A 26,671-nucleotide genomic window follows, 5' to 3' on the forward strand; every position below is an offset into this window, starting at 1 on the left:
ATATCGGTAGGTGGCAGCAGGTAGTTAATTGCTTTTGTAGAGTGCCGCTAAGAAAAGGCATTGAAGCAAAACAAAACAAAAACTGAACTGGCTGCAAAGTAAACAAAAACAGAATGCTGGACGACAGCAAAGACTTACAGTGTGCGGAGCAGACGGCGTCCACAAAGTACATCCGTACATGGCATGACAATCATCAATGTAAACACAAAGAGGGAGTGCGTCCGCACAACTTAAATAGTCTTGATTGTAAAAACAAAGCAGGTGCGATGAATAGCATTCAAGGAGGACGTGAAACTGCTACAGGAAAATACCAACAAAAGAAGAAAAGCCACCAAAATAGGAGCGCAAGTCACACAGGAAAACACCGAAAAAACTCAAAATAAGTTACGGCTTGACAGTACGTCTACATAGAGACAAGAGCTATTGCGAGAACAATTTTTTTTTGTCAATATCAGCTACTGAGTTTAATTTTTTTTATGTTTTCTGCTGGTGGTGCGCCTCAGAATTTTTTCAAAGAAAAAAATGTGTTTTGGCTCAAAAAAGCTGGCAATGCCAGCGAAGATTTATCTGAGAGCCAGATGCAGTCATCAAAAGAGCTACATCTGGCTCTAGAGCCATAGGTTCCCTACCCCTGACTTAGACCCTGGAGGCGGGTCAAGTGCTTGGGTGATGTGGACCTGACTCTGGAAGAGGTGGTAGTCGTATGATAAGTGGTGTCAGAAGTAGAGATGGACTGATATTAGGGCTGGGCGATATGGCCTTTTTTTAATATCTCGATGTTTTTAGGCCATATCGCGATACACGATATATATCTCGATATTTTGCCTTAGCCTTGAATGAACACTTGATGCATATAATCACAGCAGTATGATGATTCTATGTGTCTACATTAAAACATTCTTCTTCATACTGCATTAATATATGCTACTTTTTTACTTTCATGCAGAGAGGGAAATCACAACTAAGTCGATTGACCAGAACTGTATTTATGAAACAGTTATATAATAATAATAATAATAGTAGTAATGGATTAGGTTCATATCGCGCTTTTCTATAATTAGATATTCAAACCGCCCACAGAGAAGTGGGAACCCATCATTTTTTCACACCTGGTGGTAGGGCTGGGCGATATATCGATAAATACGATATATCGCGGGTTTGTCTCTGTGCGATATAGAAAATGACTGTATCGTAATATTCGAGTATACGTTGTCACGCAGGACTTTTAGCTGCAGGCGTACACTTCAGGCTCTCGCTCTTTCCTGTGTCTCCTCGCAGACAAACAGGCGCACATTCATCACAAACTGTCATGTCACACGTCACATACACGCTCTTGCAGGGCAGAGAGCTAGCGGCGTGGCTAACGTTAGCTGCTAACGTAGCCGTACGAGAGAAAGATGCTGCGGATCTGGTAACAAATGAAGGAAGACTTAAAGTAGCATAACTGCTAATATGTAGCATCGTTTGAAAAGTCACTCGCTAGAGAATGAAGATAATTTCATAACTTTAGTAACATACCACATAGTGAAGGATGAATACTATTTGATTTCCTATTATGCAGCTCATTTTTATTTTACACTTAAAATGTCTTCGACAATCTTGCAATTGAAGTTTTGGAAATGACTTGAATGTTGGTGCCATTGCTTAATAACTTTAATAAATATACCTTTGGTCAATTGACTTAGTTGTGATTTCGCTCTCTGCATGAAAGTTTAAAATGTGCATATATTTATGCAGTATGAAGAAGAATGTTTTAATGTAGACACAAAGAATCATCATACTGCTGTGATTATATGTATCAAGTGTTCATTCAAGGCCAAGGCAAAATATCGTAATATGGGTTGTAAATGGGTTGTACCTTTTTATAGCGCTTTTCTACCTTCAAGGTACTCAAAGCGCTTTGACACTACTTCCACATTTACCCATTCACACACACATTCACACACTGATGGAGGGAGCTGCCATGCAAGGCGCCAACCAGCACCCATCAGGAGCAAGGGTGAAGTGTCTTGCTCAGGACACAACGGACGTGACAAGGTTGGTTCTAGGTGGGATTTGAACCAGTGACCCTCGGGTTGCGCACGGCCACTCTCCCACTGCGCCACGCCGTCCCAACAATGTTGAGGGCGTGCCGTGATGACAATAACATTAACGCTCTCTAATATATATCGTATATCGCGATATGGCCTTAAAATATTGTGATATTAAAAAAAAAGGCAATATCGCCCAGCCCTACCTGGTGGTGGTAAGCTACATCTGTAGCCACAGCTGCCCTGTGGTAGACCAGGGGTCGGCAACCCGCGGCTCCAGAGCCGCATGCGGCTCTTTGATCACTCTGATGTGGCTCAGCTGCATACTTGCCGACACCCCCATTTTTCCGTGAGGTTTCCGGATTTCAATGCCTCTCCCGGAAATCTCCCGAGGATATTATTCTTAGATATCCATCCGGACAACAATGTTGAGGGCGTGCCGTGATGACAATAACATTAACGCTCTCTAGAACATGCCGTCATGTGCACCTTCATGCCATGCTAACTGAGTGCCGGCCGGTCACATGTTGTGCGTCGGTTGAGGTGGGCGGGGTTGGGGGCGGCGGAGGTGTATAATGTAGCCCGGAATAGTCAGGGATGCATGGGATTCTGGGTATTTGTTCTGTTGTGTTTATGTTGTGTTACAGTGTGGATATTCTCCCGAAATGTGTTTGTCATTCTGGTTTGGTGTGAGTTCACAGTGTGGCGCATATTAGTAAGAGTGTTAATGTTGTTTATTCGGCCACCCACAGTGTGACCTGTATGGCTGTTGAACAAGCATGCCTTGCAGTCACTCACGTGTGTCTGTAGAAGTCTCATACAACATGTAAACGGGCTGACAAGCTGTTTGTTAAGTTTGTAGAGGGTGTTAAGCGCAATGTCATCACAGAATGCCCTTAAAATTGTCGTTTGGGTGAAAATCAAAACAGTTGCCCTGAAATTTGGGAGTCTCCCGGATAAATTGGGATGGTTGGCAATTGTGATGCTGTCAAGCGGCATTCAAATAAAACTGGCGGGCCGCACTAATATTACATTTTCATATAAAGATGCGGGCCCCGTGTCTGAGACCCCTGGTTTATACATAGCACAAAGCAAAAAAAAATACTTTGTACGCTGTGTTGATTTCATTTTAAATTTCAAGAGTTTTATGGCTCCCATTGTTTTCTTAATTTTGTGAAACGGGTCAAAATGGCTCTTTGAGTGGTAAAGGTTGCCGACCCCTGGGGTAGACTGACGGAAGCGTGGCTGCCAGTTTGCGCCTACGGCCCCTCCGACCACCACCTATAATTCATTCACCAGTGTGAGCGGCACCGGGGGCAAGGGTGAAGTGTCCTGCCCAAGGACACTACAGCAGAGATTTGGATGTCAATAGGCGGGGAGCGAGCTTGCAACCCTCAGGTTTCTGGCACGGCCGCTCTACCCACTACGCCATGCCAGTTATTAAGCTGTGGCACAAACATTCATGTCATTTCCAAAACAAAAAGTGCAAGCTTGTCAGAGGCATTTCTAAAACAAGCTATGAGTGCACGTTTGTGCATGATGTCACTAAGATGAATTATCAAAACAACACTAAATTAAAGTGCACTTTTTATACAGAACGCCACTGCAATAGTTTAAAACAAATAAAGTGCACTTTTGTGCATGATGTCACACAAAGTATTTAAATGCCTGTCAAATACAAATGAGCTGCATAATAGGAAATCGAATAGTGTATGTCCTTCGCTATGTGGTGGGTTCCTGCCGACATTATCTCCTTCTGTTGTTGACTTATTTGTTTCGTACGGTGTTGATGTGGAATTGGTTGCCTCGGCATTTTGTTGGTTTGGCACCGAACAGAGATGTTGACATGCGGAGTTTCAAACACTCTTCATTCTCTAGCGCAGTGGTTCTCAAATGGGGGTACTTGAAGGTATGCCAAGGGGCACGTGAGATTTTTTTCAAATATTCTAAAAATAGCAACAATTCAAAAATCATTTATAAATATATTTGTTTAAATAATACTTCAACAAAATATGAACTGTGAAAAGAAATGCAACAATGTTGACAGCTAGATTTTTGTGGACGTGTTCCATAAATATTGATGTTAAAGATTTCTTTTTTTGTGAAGAAATGTTTAGAATTAAGTTTATGAATCCAGATGGATCTATATTATTATGGATCTCGAGGGCATTTTAAGTTGATGATTACTTCTATCTGTAGAAATCTTTATCCATAATTTAATCACTTGATTATTTTTAAACAAGTTTTTATTTTATTAATATCTTTTTTTCCCAAATAGTTAAAGAAAGAACACTACAAATGAGCAATATTTTGCACTGTTATACAATTTAATAGATCAGAAACTGATTTACTTACTTATTTATCTATTTTTTTCCAACCAAAAATGATTTGCTCTGATTAGGGGGTACTTGAATTAAGAAAATGTTCACGGGGTACATCCAGGAAAAAAGGTTGAGAACCACTGCTCTAGCGGGTGACTTTTCGAATGATGCTACATATTAGCAGTAATGCTAATTTTTGCAACAACGCTTTTGCCCCACATTTAACAAATTACGGTTGTCTGTTCGGCATCTTCCCGCTTGAAGCCAAACCACCGCCAGAATATGGACCCCCTGCTGTTTTTCTTTGGAATTAATTCTTCCTTCATTTGTTACAAGATTTGCACCTTCTTTCTCTCGTATTACCCACTCCCACCACAGCTAACCTACCCAAGCCGCTACCTCTGCTCCACGAGGGCGTATACGTATGTGACGTATGTAAGAAGGTGCGCTTGTTTTATTACTCTGTGAGAAGGAGAGACAAGAAAGAGTGATAAAAGCCTGTTGTGTAATGCCCGTAGCTAAAAGCAACTGCGTGAGAAGGTATACTCCTATATCACGATAGTCATTTTCTATATCGCACAGAGACAAACCCGCGATATATCGCCCGGTCCTAGTTCACATCCTGTTGTTTCAAGTCTTATTGGAGCCATGTGAGTCTAATCAGCTCGTCAGGACTGTGAAAAGAGCGATATTGTTGAAGGCGTCCTCTCCAGTCCGCACACAGCCGGGAGGTGGTGCGTCTGCCCCGCAGGCTCTCTCCGCTTGCTGGAAGATCAGGTCCATTCAGATGCCTTCATTTGAATAACTGCTCCTTGTAATAACCCCCACGCCGCCAAGGGAATTAGTAGCAGACTGTCCTTGTGGGAGTTGTTGTGATTAATTTTTTTGTATTCCTCCAACAAGAAAGCAAGTGCGTGTGCCAGCATGTGTGTTTGCTCTCTGGTTAATCAGTACAGTCGACTTGTAGTAAAAACAGCACACTGTGTGCGACATCTCGTTTTTGGAGGCAGCGTCAACAATGGACATGTAAGTGGTTTGATTCTGGATGGTTTTCGTTGGGTTTCATTTCATTGTGGAAAACTTGCAGCTGCTTTGAACTGTCGCTTGTCACTTGTGTGTTGGTATAGAAATGTGATATACATGGTGTGTTTTTTGTATTTACGGCGAGGCAGTTGGGGTTCCCTGTGAGGATTGAAGGTACTTTTCTACCGGGGGAGTCTCTCGGGACACTTAACAGATCTTTCACACACGTCACTTTTTATAAGAGCAAACAAGTCGGCTTGTAAGGAAGGTGTGAAGTTCATTTGTTGCAGCGCTTAAAGGTAAGACAGTCAGATACTTTTTCTTTTTTTTCTCAATAATAAGATGACTTGGAGGTAGTTTCAGTTTCCAGTTTCATTCCCACTTATGTATTATTGTATTATCACAAAAAGCAATATTTTCTGGAGGACAAAATGGACATTTTGTGGCAATTAAAGCTATATTAAAGAAGAGAGAAATAGTAGGGTTCATTAGAATTAAGTTGGACTTTTAAGAGAACAAAAGTACCATTCATGAGAATAAAATGTATTTGAAGAAAAACATTTACATTTTGCTATATTTACAGAGAAAAAATACTTAAATTTATTAGAATTATTGTTGTTGTTTTTTAAATTAAAAATACATATTAAATGTATGATAATAAACCTATATTTTTAGAGGGAATAAATAGTATCACTAATGAAAATAAAGCTATATTTTTGAGGGGAAAAAATAGTACAATTTATGAGAATAGCATTATATTTTTTGGAGGGACACAATTGCACAATTTGTGGAAATAAAACTTTATTTTTGGAGATAAGAGAAAGTACAATTAATGACAAGTCAGGTATATTTCTGGAGGTTTAAATAGTACTATTTGAGAATAAAGCTATATATTTACATGAAATAATTTGTACAATTGATGAGAATAAAGTTACATTTTTGGAGGAAAGAAAGAGTACAATTTATGAGAATGAAGCTATATTTTGGAGGTAAGAAATGTTACCTTTATAAAAATAAACTTGTATTTTTGAAGGACATTTTTTTTTTTTTTTTTTTACAATTTCTTTAGAATACAGGTATATTTTTTGGAGGCACAAAAACGCACAATTTATGGAAATAAAACATGGAAGTTCATATGTTGCAGCGCTTAAAGGTAAGACAGTCAGATACTTTTTCTCTTTTTTTTCTCAATAATAAGACGACTTGGAGGTAGAACAGCACAAAAGGTCATACATATGACACTTATGTAGGAATGAAACTGGAAAAAAAACATTGTATTATCACAAAAAGCAATATTTTCTGGAGGACAAAATGGACATTTTGTGGCAATTAAAGCTATATTAAAGAAGAGAGAAATAGTAGGGTTCATTAGAATTAAGTTCTACTTTTAAGAAAACAAAAGTACCATTTATGAGGATGAAATGTATTTGAAGAAAAAAAATTGCATTTTGCTATATTTATGGAGAAAAAATACTTACATTTACTAGAATTATTGTTGTTGTTTTTTAAATTAAAAAATATATTAAATGTATGATAATAAACCTATATTTTTAGAGGGAATAAATAGTATAACTAATGAAAATAAAGCTATATTTTTGAGGGGGAAAAATAGTACAATTTATGAGAATAGCATTATATTTTTTGGAGGGACACAATTGCACAATTTATGGAAATAAAACTTTATTTTTGGAGATAAGAGAAAGTACAATTAATGACAAGTAAGGTATATTTCTGGAGGTTTAAATAGTACTGTTTGAGAATAAAGCTATATATTTACATGAAAGAATTTGTACAATTGATGAGAATAAAGTTACATTTTTGGAGGAAAGAAAGAGTACAATTTATGAGAATGAAGCTATATTTTGGAGGTAAGAAATGGTACCTTTATAAAAATAAACTTATATTTTTGAAGGACATTTTTTTTTTTTTTTTTTACAATTTCTTTAGAATACAGGTATATTTTTTGGAGGGACAAAAACACACAATTTATGGAAATAAAACATGGAAGTTCATTTGTTGCAGCGCTTAGAGGTAAGACAGTCAGATACTTTTTCTTTTTTTTCCTCAATTATAAGACAACTTGGAGGCAGAACAGCACAAGGTCATACATATGACACTTATGTGGGAAGGAAAATGGAAAAAAAGAAAAAAAACATTGTATTATCACAAAAAGCAATATTTTCTGGAGGACAAAATGGACATTTTGTTGCAATAAAGCTATATTAAAGAAGAGAGAAATAGTAGGGTTCATTAGAATTAAGTTCTACTTTTAAGAAAACAAAAGTACCATTTATGAGGATAAAATGTATTTGAAGAAAAAAATTTGCATTTTGCTATATTTACGGAGAAAAAATACTTAAATTTATTAGAATTATTGTTGTTTTTATTTAATTATAAAATATATTAAATGTATGATAATAAACCTACATTTTTAGAGGGAAGAAATAGTATAACTAATGAAAATAAAGCTATATTTTTTGAAGAAAAAAATAGTACAATTTATAAAAATAAACTTATATTTTTGAAGGACATTTTTTTTTTTTTTTTTACAATTTCTTTAGAATACAGGTATATTTTTTGGAGGGACAAAAACACACAATTTATGGAAATAAAACAGCTTTATTTTTTTGGAGGGACAAAAACTAGAATCAGACATACATACTTACAATTTATGGAAATAAAACTCTATTTTTGGAGGTAAGAGAAAGTACAATTAATGACAAGTCAGGTATATTTCTGGAGGTTTAAATAGTACTATTTGAGAATAAAGCTATGTATTTAAATGAAAGAATTTGGACAATTAATGAGAATAAAGTTACATTTTTGGAGGACAAAAAGAGTACAATTTATGAGAATGAAGCTATATTTTGGAGGTAAGAAATAATACAATTTATAAAGATAAACTTATATTTTTGGAGGAGATTTTTTTTTTTTAACAATTTCTTTAGAATACAGGTATATTTTTTGGAGGGACAAAAACGCACAATTTATCAAAAAAAAAACTTTTTGGAGGTAAGAGAAAGTATAATTAATGACAAGTAAGGTATATTTCTGGAGGATTAAATAGTACTATTTGAGAATAAAGCTATGTATTTAAATGAAAGGATTTGGACAATTAATGAGAATAAAGTTACATTTTTGGAGGACAAAAAGAGTACAATTTATGAGAATGAAGCTATATTTTGGAGGTAAGAAATAGTACAATTTTTTTTTTTTTTATTATATTTTTGGAGGGAATTTTTTGTACAATTTTTGAGAATAAAGGTATATTTTTGGAGAGAAGAAATTGTACAATCAATGAGAATCAAGCTATATTTCTAAAAGGAATAAATAGTAATATTTATGACAATAAAGCTATATTTCTAGAGGAATAAATAGTACTATTTATGAGAATAAAGCTAAATATTTAAATGAAAACAATAGTACTATTAATGACAAAGTTAAATTTTGGGAGGAAAGAAATAGTACAATTTATGAGAATGAAGCTATATTTTGGAGGAAAAAAATTGTCAAATTTATAAAAATAAATTTGTATTTTTGGAGGGGGGAAAAAAGCACAATTTATGCGAATACAGGTATATTTTTGGAGGGAAAAATAGCACTATTCGTTAGAATCAAACTATATTTCTAGAGGAATAAATAGTGCTATTTATGAGAATAAAGCTATATAAGGAAAAAAATTGTACAATTTATGAGAATAAAGTCATATTTTTTGGAGTAAGGGAATAGTACAATTTATAAGAATAACGTTATATTTTTGGAGTAAACAAACAGTACAATTTATGAGGGTAAAGTCATATTTTTGGAGTAAGAAAATAGTTCAATTTATGAAAATAAAGTTATATTTTTGGAGTAAAGAAATAGTGCAATTTATGAGAATAAAGTTATATTTTTGGAGGAGAAAATAGTACATTTCATGAGCATGATGTTATATTTTTGGAGGAACAGAATAGTACTATTTATGAGAATAAATGTATATTTTTGGAAGAAAGAAATAGCTTTCCAGAGGAATAAATAGTAATTCTTATGACAGTAAAGCTATATTACTAGAGGAATAAATAGTACTATTTATGAGAATAAAGCTATATTTTTAAATGAAAAATATAGTACTGTTTACAAAAATAAAGCTATATTTTTATAATCATTTTTTTTAAATACAATTTATGCCAAGTCATATTTTTGGAGTAAGGAAATAGTACAATTTATGAGAATAAAGTTATATTTTTGGAGTAAAGAAATAGTACAATTTATGAGATTAAAGTTATATTTTTGGAGGGTAAAAATAGTACAATTTATGAGCATAATGTTATATTTTTGGAGGAACAGAATAGTACTATTTATGAGAATAAAGTTATATTTTTGGAGGAAATAAATAGTACAATTTATAAGAATAAAGTTGTATTTCTGGATGCAAGAAATAATCAAATTTATGACAAAGTTATATTTTTGGAGGAAAGAAATAGTACAGTTTATGACAAAGTTATATTTTTGCAGGAAAGAAGCTGCACATATTAATACAATAAAACTATGGAGAAAATATTTTTGTGTTTATAGGAACAAAGTTTACTTGGAAGAAAAAGAAAGTACATTTTATGAAAATAATGCCACATTTTTTGATAATTATTTTTACAATTTATGCGAACAAAGCTATATTTTTGGAAGGAAAAATAGTAAAAATGTATTACAATAAAGCTATATTTTGAAAAGAAAAACACTAATACAGTTTTATGAGAATCAAGTTATATTTTTTGAGGGAGGAAAAATCTAGCGATATTTTTGGAGCAGAAAAGGGTGTATGTGTTACAGGAATAGATGTGTTTCACAAGTAAATGTTAAATCTCCTACACAATATATATTTTTATATATAATTATTATCCTATAATTGTGTTTGTCCAAGGCTATTTTGATGACTTATTTCCGACAAGTGCTACCTTAGAACCATTTCATCGTGGAATAGGAGCATGACTAGACCCTTAAAATGGATGCATGCTGCGTTTGCACGTAGGGGGAAAAATATTAAATCCTGAAAGTCTCCACAGAGAAAACTGTTTTTTATTATTCTGCTTTTTCTACTAAAGCAACAAAAGACTGGAATGAATCTCCCTCAGGCCTGAGGAATCTAACAAATTAAAATTGTTTGTTTGCAAAACATTAGTTATTGAGCAGCAAGTGTTGCTAATAGTAGTATTTGAATATGAAATAGAGTATGTAGCATAGTACAAGTATTTTTTCCTATGTATTATTGTAGTGTTTTTAGTATAGCTCTTAAAGGTATGCATTTATTTTACTCACTGCATAAACGACAGGTTTTCAGCATTTTTCTTAATTGCATGTTTTTGTTTTACTTGTCTCAAACAATCAATCAATGTTTACTTATGCAGCACTAAATCACGAGTGTCTCAAAGGGCTGCACAAGCATGAGCGACATCCTCGTCTCAGAGTGCAGTCCATAGTGGATCTAACATAATAGTGTGAGAGTCTAGTCCATAGTGGATCTAACATAATAGTGAGAGTCCAGTCCATAGTGGATCAATTATAATAGTTTGAGAGTCCAGTCCATAGTGGATCTAGCATAGTATTGTAAGAGTCCAGTCCATAGTGGATCTGACATAATAGTGAGAGTCCAGTCTATAGTGGATCTAGCATAGTATTGTGAGAGTCCAGTCCATAGACGATTTAACATAATAGTGCGAGAGTCCAGTCCATAGTGGATCTAACATAATGGTGAGAGTCAAGTCCATAGTGGATCTAACATTATATTGTGAGAGTCCAGTCCATAGTCGATCTAACATAATAGTGCGAGAGTCCAGTCCATAGTGGATCTAACATAATAGTGTGAGAGTCCCGTCCATAGTGGATCTAACATAATAGTGAGAGTCCATTCCATAGTTGATCTAACATAATAGTGAGAGTCCAGACCATATTGGATCTAACATAATAATAAGAGTCCAGTCCATAGTGGATCTAACACAAGTGTGAGAGTCCAGTCCATAGTGGATCTAACACAAGTGTGAGAGTCCAGTCCATAGTGGATCTAACATAATAGTGTGAAAGTCCAGTCCATAGTGGATCTAACATAATAGTGAGAGTCCAGTACATAGTGGATCTAACATAATAGGAGAGTCCAGTCCATAGTGGATCTAACATAATAGTGTGAGAGTCCAGTCCATAGTGGATCTAACATAATAGTGTGAGAGTCCAGTTCATAGTGGATCTAACATAATAGTGAGAGTTCAGTCCGTAGTGGAGCAAACATAATAGTGTGAGAGTTCAGTCCATTGTGGATCTAGCACAATCTTGTAAGAGTCCAGTCCATAGTGGCTCTAACATAATAGGAGAGTCCAGTCCATAGTGGATCTAACATAATAGGAGAGTCCAGTCCATAATGGATCTAGCATAATATTGCGAGAGTCCAGTCCATAGTGGCTCTAACATAATAGTGAGAGTCCAGTCCATAGTGGATCTAACATAATAGTGTGAGAGTCCAGTCCATAGTGGATCTAACATAATAGTGAGAGTCCAGTCCATAGTGGGTCTAACATAAAGTGAGAGTCCAGTCCATAGTGGATCTAACATAATAGTGAGACTCCAGTCCATAGTGGAGCTAACATAAAGTGAGAGTCCAGTCCATAGTGGATCTAACATAATAGTGAGACTCCAGTCCATAGTGGAGCTAACATAAGTGTGAGAGTCCAGTCCATAGTGTATCTAACATAATAGTGTGAGAGTCCAGTCCATAGTGGATCTAACATAATAGTGTGAGAGTCCAGTCCATAGTGGATCTAACATAATAGTGTGAGAGTCCAGTTCATAGTGGATCTAACATAATAGTGAGAGTCCAGTCCGTAGTGGAGCAAACATAATAGTGTGAGAGTTCAGTCCATTGTGGATCTAGCACAATCTTGTAAGAGTCCAGTCCATAGTGGCTATAACATAATAGGAGAGTCCAGTCCATAGTGGATCTAACATAATAGGAGAGTCCAGTCCATAATGGATCTAGCATAATATTGCGAGAGTCCACTCCATAGTGGCTCTGACATAATAGTGAGAGTCCACTCCATAGTGGCTCTAACATAATAGTGAGAGTCCAGTCCATAGTGGATCTAACATAATAGTGTGAGAGTCCAGTCCATAGTGGATCTAACATAATAGTGAGAGTCCAGTCCGTAGTGGAGCAAACATAATAGTGTGAGAGTTCAGTCCATTGTGGATCTAGCACAATCTTGTAAGAGTCCAGTCCATAGTGGCTATAACATAATAGGAGAGTCCAGTCCATAGTGGATCTAACATAATAGGAGAGTCCAGTCCATAATGGATCTAGCATAATATTGCGAGAGTCCACTCCATAGTGGCTCTAACATAATAGTGAGAGTCCACTCCATAGTGGCTCTAACATAATAGTGAGAGTCCAGTCCATAGTGGATCTAACATAATAGTGTGAGAGTCCAGTCCATAGTGGATCTAACATAATAGTGAGAGTCCAGTCCATAGTGGATCTAACATAATAGTGTGAGAGTCCAGTCCATAGTGGATCTAACATAATAATAAGAGTCCAGTCCATAGTGGCTATAACATAATAGGAGAGTCCAGTCCATAGTGGATCTAACATAATAGGAGAGTCCAGTCCATAATGGATCTAGCATAATATTGCGAGAGTCCAGTCCATAGTGGCTCTAACATAATAGTGAGAGTCCAGTCCATAGTGGATCTAACATAATAGTGTGAGAGTTCAGTCCATAGTGGATCTAACATAATAGTGAGAGTCCAGTCCATAGTGGGTCTAACATAAAGTGAGAGTCCAGTCCATAGTGGATCTAACATAATAAGAGTCCAGTCCATAGTGGGTCTAACATAAAGTGAGAGTCCAGTCCATAGTGGATCTAACATAATAAGAGTCCAGTCCATAGTAGATCTAACATAATAGTGAGACTCCAGTCCATAGTGGAGCTAACATAAGTGTGAGAGTCCAGTCCATAGTGGATCTAACATAAGTGTGAGAGTCCAGTCCATAGTGGATCTAACATAATAGTCTGAGTCCAGTCCATAGTGGATCTAACATAAGTGTGAGAGTCCAGTCCATAGTGGATCTAACATAATAGTCTGAGTCCAGTCCATAGTCGATCTAACATAAGTGTGTGAGAGTCCAGTCCATAGTGGATCTAACATAATAATAAGAGTCCAGTCCATAGTGTATCTAACATAATAGGAGAGTCCAGTCCATAATGGATCTAGCATAATATTGCGAGAGTCCAGCCCATAGTGGATCCAACATAATAGTAAGAGTCCAGTCCATAGTCTCATATCTAATAAGAGAGAACAGACTAAAAATGATCTGTTCCAGGGTCAAACTGTTTCCGTCGTACAACTTTGACTGTACTTTTGATTTTTCCAAGTTCCATTTTGAAATTCTTTGGGGGGAAAAAAGAGTTAGTAATAAGTTAGCTACTGCTCATCCCGACAAAACACACCTGGCTTTAAGTTGGGTGCTCCTATTCTCATCTTCATTTCTGTCGCTGTCGCCATATTGTACTAAGCAGCCAGGACAGAGTTCATTCCTGGAATTCACGGTTAATACCCTTCCCCGTCTGGACTGTGTGCGACTTTCGAGAGCAGAAACATGTTGCAATAAACAACGGCAGCACCTGTGAAGAACAAGCTGCATAAGATGTGCGTCAGAGTGTTTCCAAACATCTGCGCCCCCGTGACGTATGAAGCAATTGATGTTGTTGTTGTTTTGCTCTCCGTAGGGCGGCTGTGTGGATTCGTCCAATCAGAGCCTGGCGCTGCTCCTGATGACCCTTGGCCAACAGGACGTGTCGAAGCTCTTGCTTGGCCCGCTCTCGCCGTACACGTAAGCCATTCCACGAAACACACACACACACTGAAGGTTTGAAGCTTGGTTTAGTCATCACTACTTGCTGAGTTATTCTTCGAACAGGAAAAAAACGGCAGGATGTTCCAAAGGTTCTTGTCAGCGTGATATTTGTACAGGTACCAAGAGCGTATTGTTTCCCCCTTTTCCACTGCACGGTACCTACTCCGTTCCGCTGGTGAAGAAGGCGCTCACACGTTTTGATGGCGCTGAGAAATACGCTAAATAGCAGTGTGTCGTCAGTAGGGATGTCACGCTATGAACATTTCTTACCATCACGGTTATTGTTAATATTGTTATTATTTTTAAATGCGCTCAAAAAGTACTTAATCTTTTAAGCAAGTTTTATATTGAAAACAAAAAAAAAGACAACATATTCAAAATGCATGTACAAACCCTGTTTCCATATGAGTTGGGGAAATTGTGTTAGATGTAAATATAAACGGAATACAATGATTTGCAAATAATTTTCAACCCATATTCAGTTGAATATGCTACAAAGACAACATATTTGATGTTCAAACTGATAAACATTTTTATTTTTGCAAATAATCATTAACTTTAGAATTTGATGCCAGCAACACGTGACAAAGAAGTTGGGAAAGGTGGCAATAAATACTGATAAACACATATTTGGAACATCCCACAGGTGTGCAGGCTAATTGGGAACAGGTGCTTGCCATAATTGGGTATTAAAACAGCTTCCCACAAAATGCTTAGTCTTTCAGGAGAAAGGATGGGGCGAGGTACACCCCTTTGTCCACAACTGCGTGAACAAATAGTCAAAAAGTTTAAAGGGGAACATTATCACCAAACCTATGCAAGCGTCAATATATACCTTGATGTTGCAGAAAAAAGACCATATATTTTTTAACCGATTTCCGAACTCTAAATGGGTGAATTTTGGCAAATTAAACGCCTTTCTGTATTATCAGTCTTTTAGCGATGACGTCAGAACGTGACGTCACCGAGGTAACACACCCGCCATTTTCATTTTCACATTACAAACACCGGGTCTCAGCTCTGTTATTTTCCGTTTTTTCGACTATTTTTTGGAACCTTGGAGACATCATGCCTCGTCGGTGTGTTGTCGGAGGGTGTAACAACACTAACAGGGAGGGATTCAAGTTGCACCATTGGCAAGAAATCTGCCGCCAGACCCCCATTGAATGTACCAGAGTGTCTCCACATTTTACCGGCGATGCTAAGACAGACATGGCACAGAGATGTATGGATAACCTGCAGATGCATTTGCAACGATTAAGTCAACAAAATCACAAAGGTAAGTTTTGTTGATGTTGTTGACTTATGTGCTAATCAGACATATTTGGTCGCAGCATGACTGCCAACTAATCGATGCTAACATGCTACGCTAATCGATGCTAACATGCTATTTACGCTAGTTGTATGTACATTTGAAACTAGATACCCACATTTAATGTGAAACAAACACTTACCAATCGACAGATTTAAGTTGCTCCAGTGTCACAAGATGCGAAAGTCCTGATCGTTTGGTCCGCACATTTTACCGGCGATGCTATTAAGGCAGCCATGCTATGGGCCACTTCATTAGGTACACCCATTTTATGGCCGAATAGCGTCAATAGCTATTCGCTCAATAGCTTGAATTTCTTCTTCAATTTCGTTTTTGCTATCTGCCGCCATACTCCAACCATCTGTTTCGATACATGCGTAATCTGTTGAATCGCTTAAGCCGCTGAAATCCGATTCTGAATCTGAGCTTATGTCGCTATATCTTGCTGTGGTAACTGCCATGTTGTTTGAATTGGCAGCACTGTGTGACGTCACAGGGAAATGGATAGTTGTTTCGAAGACAGCGAAAATAAGGCACTTTAGAGCTTCATTTAGGGATATTCCGGGAGGTGTAAAATTTTGAAGAAAACTTTGAAAAATAAAACAAGCCACTGGGAACTGATTTTTATTGTTTTTAACCCTTTTGAAATTCTGATAATGTTCCCCTTTAAGAACAACCTTTCTCAAAGTGCAATTGCAAGACATTTAGGGATTTCAACATCTACGGTCCATAATATCATCAAAAGGTTCAGAGAATCTGGAGAAATCACTCCACGTAAGCGGCATGGCCGGAAACCAACATTGAATGACCGTGACCTTCGATCTCTCAGACGACACTGTATCAAAAACCGACATCAAACTCTAAAAGATATCACCACATGGGCTCAGGAACACTTCAGAAAACTACTGTCACTAAATATAGTTGGTCGCTACATCTGTAAGTGCAAGTTGAAGCTCTACTATGCAAAGCGAAAGCCATTTATCAACAACATCCAGAAACGCCGCCGGCTTCTCTGGGCCCGAGATCATCTAAGATGGACTGATGCAAAGTGGAAAAGTGTTCCGTGGTCTGACTAGTCCACATTTCAAATTTTTGGGGGAAATATTTTACATCATGTCACCCGGACCAAAGGGTAAGTATTCAACTGAATATGGGTTGAAAAGGATTTGCAAATCATTGTATTCCGTTTATACTTACATCCAACACAATTTCCCAACTCATATGGAAACGGGGTTTGCACCTCAAGTAGACAATTGAATGTGCATATGAAAGCAACACAAGCATTATAAATAAAGTAAAATGGCGGAAACAAAACATAAATAAATATTGTGTAAGATGGCAACTTATGGACATAAGACGTAACTGCACTTTTTGTCCATTTAGACAAAAATAGTGTTCATATATGAGATCTGGTCTTATACGAAGGGCTGCCAATAACGGTCAAAATAATAATTATGATTTTTTTTTTCAATATTTAAATGACTGGTATTCAATATGTTGGATACACGACAGTTAGAGCTGGGCGATATATCGATATACTCGATGTATCGCGGGTTCGTCTCTGTGCGATATAGAAAATGACTATATCGTGATATTGGAGTATACGTTCTCACACAGTTGCTTTTAGCTGCGGGCATTACACTACAGGCTTTTATCACTCTTTCCTATCTATCCTTCTCACAGATAGATAAAACAAGCGCACCTTCTCACATACGTCACATGTGTATACACCAGGGGTCGGGAACCTATTTAGCTGAGAGAGCCATGAAAGCCAAATATTTTAAAAATGTATTTCCATGAGAGTCATATAATATTTTATAACACTAAATACAACTAAATACGTGCATTTTTAAGTAAGACAAACATTTTTAGAGTATAATAAGTCTCTTATTCTTTTTAATAACATTGTTATTTTGCAGCTAACCAATAATAAATAAAATACTTCTTGAACAGGTGCGGTAGTAAATGGATGGATGAGAATGTTTTCTATTTTAAACGTTATTTCTAACACTGTGATTACCAGCAGAAATATTCATTACTTATCGTGTTAAGCAATGTCAGGTTGGACTTATCTGAGTGCCAGATGCAGACATCAAAAGACCCACAGGTTCCCTACTCCTGGTATACACCCTCGCGGATCAGCGAGGTAGCAGCATGGGTAACGTTAGCTGTGGTGCGAGTGGTAACATGAGAGAAAGAAGCTGCGAATCTGGTAACAAATGAAGGAAGAATTAATTCCCAGGGAAAACAGCAGGGGGTCTATCGTCTGGCGGTGGTTTGGCTTCAAGCGGGAAGACGTCGAACAGACAACCGTCATTTGTCAAGTGTGGGGCAAAAGCATTGCTACAAAAAGTAGCATTACTGCTAATATGTAGCATCATTTGAAAAGTCACCCGCTAGAGAATGAAGAGTGATTACTCCGCATGTCAACATCTCCATTCGGTGCCACACCAGCAAAATGCGGAGGCAACAATGACGCCTTAACAACAAGGCGCTGTGGAAAATCCTGTTATATATCAGCATAAAAACGGATAGAATACTAAGGTTAAAACAGTATTTTACTCATTAGTCACCGCATTTGAGCGCATTCAACAATACCACGATAATGATTACGTGGATAATTCAGAGCCCGATAACCGTGACATGAAATGTTGGTACCGTCGTGGGTTAGCGAGGCGAGTGAGCCGCACAGTGGCTAAGATGACCTAACATCAGCGGAGAGTTCCAGCAGTGAAACGTGAACTGTTCATTTTCAGTTATCATGGTACCGGTGCTGTGTCGCTCTCAAGTACAGTACTATGATAACTGAAGATTGGCAGTGCCTTCGCAATACACGGACCACTCAACCCCGACTATGTCTTCTTTCCTTTTGCCTTCCTAACAGTGCTAATGGATATTTTAAACACAGCAGGCCTTGTTACATTGTGTCTAAATATATAGAGTACCTCTTCCCCCCCCTCAAGAAAAAAACATGGTGCGCAAAATACCTGTAAGATCATCATCACTACACATGGAGCACACATTGCATCTGTAAAATGGACTTTCACAGTGAAGTTTAAAAAAAAAAAAGGGATTGGGGAAAAGTCCAACAGTTCTCCTTCAGTGCGAGATAAAGACGATATTGGAATGTAGAACATGGGGTGTCCAAACTACAGCCCACTGACGAAACATCATGAGATCAATATGGAATCTTGCCCGCAGGGTAATCACATTCATTTTAAAAGACTGCCTAGGTGCCGCCACTTTCTGGCCATCAATTGGACAATGCTGGTAAATCTGAATGGGATGTGCGCAGTATTCACTTTTATGACCCAATGCAAACAACCTACCCTAGTCATGGTGCAAACCAAAACATCCAACCGACACAAAATGTCAACAGGCATGGTCACACATAACACAACCTGCTCACTGAACTTTGTGGATATTATAAAAAAATGTCCATGCACCATTTAAAAAAAAAAAAAAAAACATATATATATATATATATATGTATAAGTTGCATAATGGTAAGACGTTATTTATTTATTATTGGTTAATGTGGGGCTTGCAATCCTGGGGGTCTGTAGACCACCAAGCACCAACATGAGAGCCTGTTTCAGGATTTAAATATTTAAATAATGTTTTATTTTTAAATAACACTCTCAGTTGCTTTCCAGCAATTGTCTTTTTCTCTTTCCTTCTCGCTCGCGCTCTGGCTCCAGCCCCAACCCCGTCTCTCTTCCTGGTTGCTGCTTATAACAGAGCGACAGGTGATTGGATAACAAGGCCCAGGTGGGCCATCTACGGTCCTGGCACACCCCGCTTCGCTGCAAGCCCGCATGCCACGCCCCCTCCACAGTTTGCTTCAGAATAACAATGTTATTACAAAAAATAGGAGACCTGTTATACTTTACAAATGTTGGTCTTACTTAAAAATGCACGTGTTTAGTTGTGTTCAGTGTTGAAAAAAATATTATATGGATCTTATGGAAATACATTTGAAAAATATTTGGATTCTTGGCTCTCTCATCCAAAAAGGTTCCCGACCCCTGTTATAGATTAACACAACAGAACAAATACCCAGAACCCCTTGCAGCACTAACTCTTCCGAGACGCTACAATATCTGGTTTGAGCACATCAGATTAGATCAGTGTGTCGCGAACTGAGCAGTAAAAAGGCCTGAATGTTTAATTCATTCATTCATTATTGTTATTTTATTTTCAAATGTATTATTAGCCTGTGGAAATAAGTTTATTTTGATATTTACCTCAGAAAGCTGCAAATAAAAAAAGAGGCATTCAATTGTTATTAAAATTGTATTTTTGATATGCCATTGATATTTTTTTTAATTATCATTATTATTTGAAACTCAATTTTGCTTGTCAATATTAAGTTATATAAGTCTTGCTTGTTCAATATTCAATGCAAAATTAGTTTGGGTTCCTACTAAAAGGTTAATTTTTTCAACCTTGGCCCGCGGCTTTCTTCAGTTTTCAATTTTGGCCCACTTTGTATTTGGGTTTGACACCCTTGACATCTTGTAAAAGCAGCTTCCTGCTGCAAAATGTTGTGAATTGACTTGTGAGACATCGCCCTCTGCTGGATTCATAGTTGCAGCACTCTTTTTTTTGTCCTCCCCTCTTTTGCAGATAGCACCCTTTTCTATTGAAGTTCCATTTTAAAAAACTGTTTAAAGCAAAGATAAGCCACAAATCTTATATTTCTTGAATATGTAACTAGGGATGGGTACCGTTCACATTTGAATCGATTCCAGTACTCAATGGTACCAATTTTCAGTACTTATTGTGTTATATTTTTGATAATAAAATAAATGTTTTGCCACATTTGCAGAAAATGAGCTGATTGTGATATTTTGTGTTATTATAACTTTGAGTCTCATTTAAGAGAATAACATGAAGATGGTAGTCATGTATGGTTTATAGCAGGGGTCGGGAACCTTTTTGGCTGAGAGAGTCCATCCATTTTCTACCGTTTGTCCCTTTTGGGGTGTCGGGGTTCCTGGAGCTTATCTCAGCTGCCGGCCATGAAAACCTAATATTTGAAAATGTATTCTTTTTAATAATATCGTCATTCTGAAGCTAACCAATAATGAATACAATACTTCTTACCATTGATGCGACTTCTTGAACAGATGGATGGATTAAAAGGCATGAGAATGTTTTATAATTTGAAACTTATTTTAACACTGCGATTACCAGTGGAAATATCCATGACTTATTGTGTTAAGCAATGTCGGCTAAGATTTATCTGAGAACCACATCTGGCTCTAGAGCAGGGGTGTCAAACTCATTTTAGATCGGGGGCCACATGGACAAAAATCTACTCCCAAGTGGGCCGGACTGGTAAAATCACGGCACGATAACTTAAAAATAAAGATGACTTTGGTTTGTTTTCTTTGTTTGAAAATAGAACAAGCACGTTCTGAAAAAAAAATATTTTTTTTTACAAATAGACAGTATTCTATCTTTATTTGTTATCTTTACTTTCTGAATAAATTATGTGATAATGTTCGTCAACTCGTTGGTGTTAATGTTCCATCCATCAAAATACAAAAAATAATATTAAAATCAAATTACAGGATGTTATTTATGTAGTTTGATCATTTTTGTTGACGGGTGCACTAACGTGTGTTTCTTTTTGTTTTTACATATGTAGCATAATCTACAAAGATACACAGAATTGCTATTGTGACATCTAGTGGACACATTTAGAACAGCAGTTTTTTTTCATTCAAACATTTTTGCTCATTTTCATACTTAACCAACTCATCCCGCGGGCCGGATAAAACCTGTTTGAGGGCCTTACGTTCGACACCCCTGCCCTAGAGCCATATGTTCCCTACCCCTGGTTTATGGCGTGTTGGTGAGTTGTGTCCAACAAAGTGTTAATACTGTAAGTATTGTACTTATTACACACCAGCTGTTTGATGTTAACATGCATTTTAGTTATTTTCATTAGCACATTTGGAGGTGTCTTAATCGCCATGTAAACTCGCTAATGCTAATCAGTAGCATGTCAATAGCAAAGTCAATGTATATTAGAATCAGGCTAGTATTTGGAGAAGTGGAGCCTTACTGTACTTGTTTGAGTCCATTTCTTTGTAGTCATTGAAAATTGCAACATTACCTGGAGGTAGTTTGGCTGAGTCATGACACTGTTGGATTCTAGGTGAGTCGGTACCAAAAAAAAAAAGTACCGGATTCGGTACCCATCCCTATGTGTGGATGTCAAACTGAATGGGTTGGAAGCTCCTATAAATATTAGACAGGTACTCTCTGCAGTTGACTAAGCCCCCCCCCGCGCCATTTCACATGTTTTGTTTGTGGCTAATGCTTTTTGTTGGCTCTCTCCGTCTCCCCAGGGTGGAGTTCCTCCGACACGTTAGAGACTTTTTCCAGATCATGTTCAAAATGGACGTGCGGAAGCCTTTAGAGGACGAGAGGAAAGGCGGCGAGAAAGTCCTCATGACGTGCGTCGGGGTGGGTTACAGCAACTTAAACAAAACCCTGAAATAAACCAAGCCTTTTCTGCACAAACCTCCCGTTGTTTATGTCGGGCGCCTAAGAATCGTACACGAAGAGCATGTGCGGCAAGATGGATGCTGGGAAAGTGCTCTTTATTATTGATTTCTTCTCAGTCGTCACGGGAGTTTGGGGCGTCGTCAGTCTTGGCCGCAGAGATGTTTGAGGGCGTCGCCGTAACTCCCGGACACTTCGGACTAACAACAAAGGAGAGAAAATATTTAGAGACATCATCTTTTGGAATAGCTTACAGTTGAACTCCATTTTTACATCCTTGTATTTAGACTCTTGCATCTTATTATTGATATTTGTCATTTTCAACACAATATAAAATTTAACCATTAAGGCTTCCCTCAATTTTTAAGTTAAAAGGTCCCGGGGACCCACAAGGGTCTGTCTTTTAAGTGTTAAAAATAGGTCATAAACTGATTTTTTATTTTTTTATTTTTGAACTCTTAAATATGTAGAGATCAACATTATTTAAAAAAAGAAAATTATTTAATAATTCATAACATTGTCTGTCATTCAAGTGTTAAAAAATAAGCAATAAATGTTTTCTTTCAACACTTTTTAAATATATATAGATCAACCTCAGATCTCTGTTGCTTTAAAGTATTTTCTAAATTATCTTTAATGCCTGTTTTTTAACCAACGAAACAGTTTTTTTATGATAAGAAAAAAAAACAAATTTTATGCAAAATTTTCCTCAAAACAATTCACATTTTGATAGGTAAATAATTCATAACAAAGGGTTTCCTTCTTTAAAGTGTTAAAAATAAGTCGAATTATTTAATTATTTTTTTTTCAGGAAAAGGCTTTGTTTTTAAGATGGTAAAAAAATAAAAACACAAACTGTTCAATATTTTCTCCACAACAATTTTCAACATAGGTAAATAATTCAAAGGGTCCCGGTCATTAAAGTGTTAAAAATAAGTCAGTGTTTTTTTATTCTTTTAATACCTAAATATCTAGAGATTAACTTAAAAACTATCCACTGTCCTAACGTTAATTTTTTTAAATCTTAATGCATTTTTAAAATAAAAAAAATTATGAAATATTTTCCTCAAAATAATGTAATAATTTAATGTTTTTTAAAAATCTGAATGCCCTTTTTAAAATAAAAAAATGATGCAATATTTTCCCCATTCATTCAAGTGTTAAAAAAAGCCATTAATTGTTTTCTTTCAACACTTAAATATATATAGATCAACTTCAGATCTCTGTTGCTTTAAAGTATTTTTTAAATTATCTTTAATGCCCTTTATCAAAAAAAACAAAAAAAGTTTATGATAAAAAAAACCCTGCATGAATTGTGCAATATTTTCCCCAAAACAAATTTCCCATTTTGATAGGTAAATACAATACAAAGTGTTTCTCTCAGTAAAAGCATCACAAATAAATCATAAATGAATATTTATTTTTTTCCCAGGAAAACCCTTTTTTTTTTTAATGGTAAAAAAATAAACTGTTCAATATTTTCCCCACAGCATTTTTCAAATTTGAATGGATAAATAATTCATAAAAGGGTCCCAGTCATTAAAGTGTTGAGTCATAAACTTTTTTTTTTCTTTCAACACTTAAATATTTATAGATGAATTTCAAGACTATCAGTTGCCCTAACGTTAATATTTTTTAATCTTGATGCCCTTTTTAAAATAAACAAACGATTTAATATTTTCCCCCAAAATTATTTATTAATTCATAAGTGTCTCAATCTTTAAAGTGTTCAAAAATAAGCCATAAATTGTTTTCTTTCAACACTTAAATATATATAGATCAACTTCAGATCTCTGTTGCTTTAAATTATTTTTTTAAATGATCTTTAATGCTTTTGTTTTTATCCAAAGAAGCAGTTTTTATGATAAAAACCCCCGCAAAAATTATGCAATATTTTCCCCAAAACAATTTTCACATTTCAATAGGTAAATAATTCATAAAGTGCTTCAGTCATTGAAAGTATTAAAAATAAGTCATAAACGAATATTTCTTTTTTTTTTTCTTTTTTCAGGAAAACGCATTTTTTAATGGTAAAAAAAAAAAGATGTTCAATATTTTCCCCACAATTTTTCAAAATAGGTAAATAATTCATAAAGGGTCCCGGTCATTAAAGTGTTAAGTCATAAACTTTTTTTTTCTTTCAACACTTAAATATTTGAAGATTAATTTAAAAACTGTTGCCCTAAAGTTATTGTTTTTTAAATCTTAATGCCCTTTTTAAAATAAACAAACAATGCAATTTTTCCCCAAAATAATTTTATAATTCATAACAGTGTCTCAGTCTTTTAAGTGTTAAAAAAATAAGCCATAAATAAATGTTTTCTTTCAACACTTGAATATATATAGATCAACTTCAGATCTCTGTTGCTTTAAAGTATTTTCAAAATTATCTTTAATGCCCTTTTTTATCCAAAGAAACCGTTTTTTTATGACTAAAGAAACACGCATAAATTATGCAATATTTTCCCCAAAACAATTTTCACATGTAAATAATTCAATACAAAGTGTTTCTGTCAGTAAAAGCATTAAAAATAAGTCATAGATGAATATTTATTTTTTTCAGGAAAACCAATTTTTTAATGGTAAAAAAAATAATTGTTCAATATTTTCCCCACAACAATTTTCAAAATTGAATAGGTAAATAATTCATAAAGGGTCCTGGTCATCAAAGTGTTGATAAGTCATAAACAGTTTTTTTTTTTTTCTTTCAACACTTAAATATCTAGAGATTAATTTCAAAACTATCCGTTGCCCTATCATTAATTTTTTAAAAATCTTAATGCCCTTTTTAAAATAAAATAAAAATTATGCAATGTTTTCCCCAAAATTATTTAATTAGATTTTTTTTTTTTAATATGAATGCCCTTTTTAAAATAAAATTTAAAAATTATGCAATATTTTCCCTAAAATTATTTAATAATAATTTAATCATTCATAAGTGTCTCATTCATTCAAGTGTTAAAAAATAGGCCATAAATTGTTTTCTTTCAACACTTAAATATATATAGATCAACTTCAGATCTCTGTTGCTTTAAAGTATTTTTTTAAATTATCTTTAATGCCCTTTTTTATCCAAAGAAACTGTTTTATAATGATTAAAAAAAACCTGCATAAATTGTGCAATATTTTCCCCAAAACAATTTTCACATGGTAAATAATTCATGGGTAAATAATTCAATACAAAGTGTTTCTGTCAGTAAAAGCATTAAAGATAAGTCATAAATGAATATTTCTTTATTTTTTTTTCCAGGAAAACCCATTTTTTAAATGGTAAAAAAATTACATTTTAATATTTTCCCCAGAACAATTTTCAAAATTGAATTGGTAAATAATCCATAAAGGGTCCCGGTCATTAAAGTTTTAAGTCAAAAAAAATATTTTGTTTTCTTTCAACACTTAAATATATAGAGATTAATTTCGAAACTATCCGTTGCCCTAACGTTAATTTTTTAAAATTGAATGCCCTTTTTAAAATACACAATTGATACAATATTTTCCCCAAAATTATTTAATAAATTGATAATTTAAAAAAATATATATTAATGCCCTTTTTAAAATACCAAAAAATTATGCAATATTTTCCCCAGAACAATTTTCAAAATTGAAATGGTAAATAATTCATAAAGGGGCCCGGTCATTAAAGTTTTAAGTCAAAAAAAATATTTTTTTTTTCTTTCAACACTTAAATATATAGAGATTAATTTCAAAACTATCTGTTGCCCTAATGTTAATTTTTAAAAATTGAATGCCCTTTTTAAAATACACAAACGATGCAATATTTTCCCCAAAACAATTTAATAATTCATAACAGTGTCTCAGGCGTTCAAGTGTTAAAAAAATAAATAGTAGATCAACTTCAGATCTGTTGCTTTAAAGTATTTTTTAAAATGTTCTTTAATTCCCCCCACCCCCCTGTTTTTTTTATACCAAAGAAACAGTTTTGTTATGATAAAAGACAAAAAACAATGGCCGCCTCATGCTTTTATTTGTCAGTGTGCAGCCCTGGGTGGTAAAAGTGTGTAGTTGTTGGGTGTATTTACCTGCAGCTGAGAGTAGAGCGTGTATCCAAAGAGCTTCTTGTACTCCGCTTTGATGTCCAGCAGATCCAGCTCAGAACGACTGACCAGGATCCTGGTCAGCGTGGACTCTGTGGTTCCGCAACCCTGCAGTGTCAAATCCATTTTACGCTACACACCAAAACAATTGTTTGTGTTCAACCACGTTGCACATTAAATGCCGGGCGTCAAACCACGTTGCACATTTTTCCCCCTCAAAAAGTGTCCAGTCAGCGCTTCTTGTGACAATGTGGCGGCTGAAGTGGACATAGAGGAAGTGAAGCGGTGGAATGAGCCTGCGCTCACCTTCATGCTGTGGTAGAGACTCTCTGCCAAGTACGCAGGCACGCTCTTCACACATTTGACTGCAATGCAAAACAACAAAAGGTGTGATGGAGATACAAAGCCAGGACATGGTCATTGAAATAATGCTCTTTCACAAAATGGCAGATTTAGAAAGAGATTTCGCAGCCTCCGAAGCAGAACCTCCAGGTTCTGTAACAGCTTCTTCCCTCAGCCGTAAGACCCTTGAACGC

At 35.7% G+C, this 26,671-nt stretch overlaps 2 protein-coding genes across 3 annotated transcripts in view; one reads left to right on the top strand and one right to left on the bottom strand.

Annotated features, from left to right (window-relative positions):
- Positions 1 to 22,098, top strand: part of rcl1 (RNA terminal phosphate cyclase-like 1) — a 39,490-nt gene extending 17,392 nt beyond the window's left edge. Inside the window, exons 8-9 of the mRNA XM_061907928.1 lie at positions 14,122 to 14,225; positions 21,924 to 22,098. Coding sequence (XP_061763912.1) covers positions 14,122 to 14,225; positions 21,924 to 22,077 — 258 coding nt within the window. The 3' untranslated portion in view covers positions 22,078 to 22,098. The remainder of the gene's footprint in view (positions 1 to 14,121; positions 14,226 to 21,923) is intronic.
- A 63-nt stretch (positions 22,099 to 22,161) lies between these two features.
- Positions 22,162 to 26,671, bottom strand: part of anxa3b (annexin A3b) — a 22,806-nt gene continuing 18,296 nt past the window's right edge. For both annotated transcript variants that reach the window (XM_061907929.1, XM_061907930.1), the window contains exons 12-14: positions 26,442 to 26,500; positions 26,121 to 26,243; positions 22,162 to 22,280 (exon numbers count right to left, since the gene is read on the bottom strand). In XM_061907929.1, coding sequence (XP_061763913.1) covers positions 22,224 to 22,280; positions 26,121 to 26,243; positions 26,442 to 26,500 — 239 coding nt within the window. In that variant the 3' untranslated portion in view covers positions 22,162 to 22,223. The remainder of the gene's footprint in view (positions 22,281 to 26,120; positions 26,244 to 26,441; positions 26,501 to 26,671) is intronic.

The sequence above is a fragment of the Nerophis ophidion genome, linkage group LG08 (genome assembly GCF_033978795.1).
Source record: "Nerophis ophidion isolate RoL-2023_Sa linkage group LG08, RoL_Noph_v1.0, whole genome shotgun sequence".
Taxonomy (NCBI): domain Eukaryota; kingdom Metazoa; phylum Chordata; class Actinopteri; order Syngnathiformes; family Syngnathidae; genus Nerophis; species Nerophis ophidion.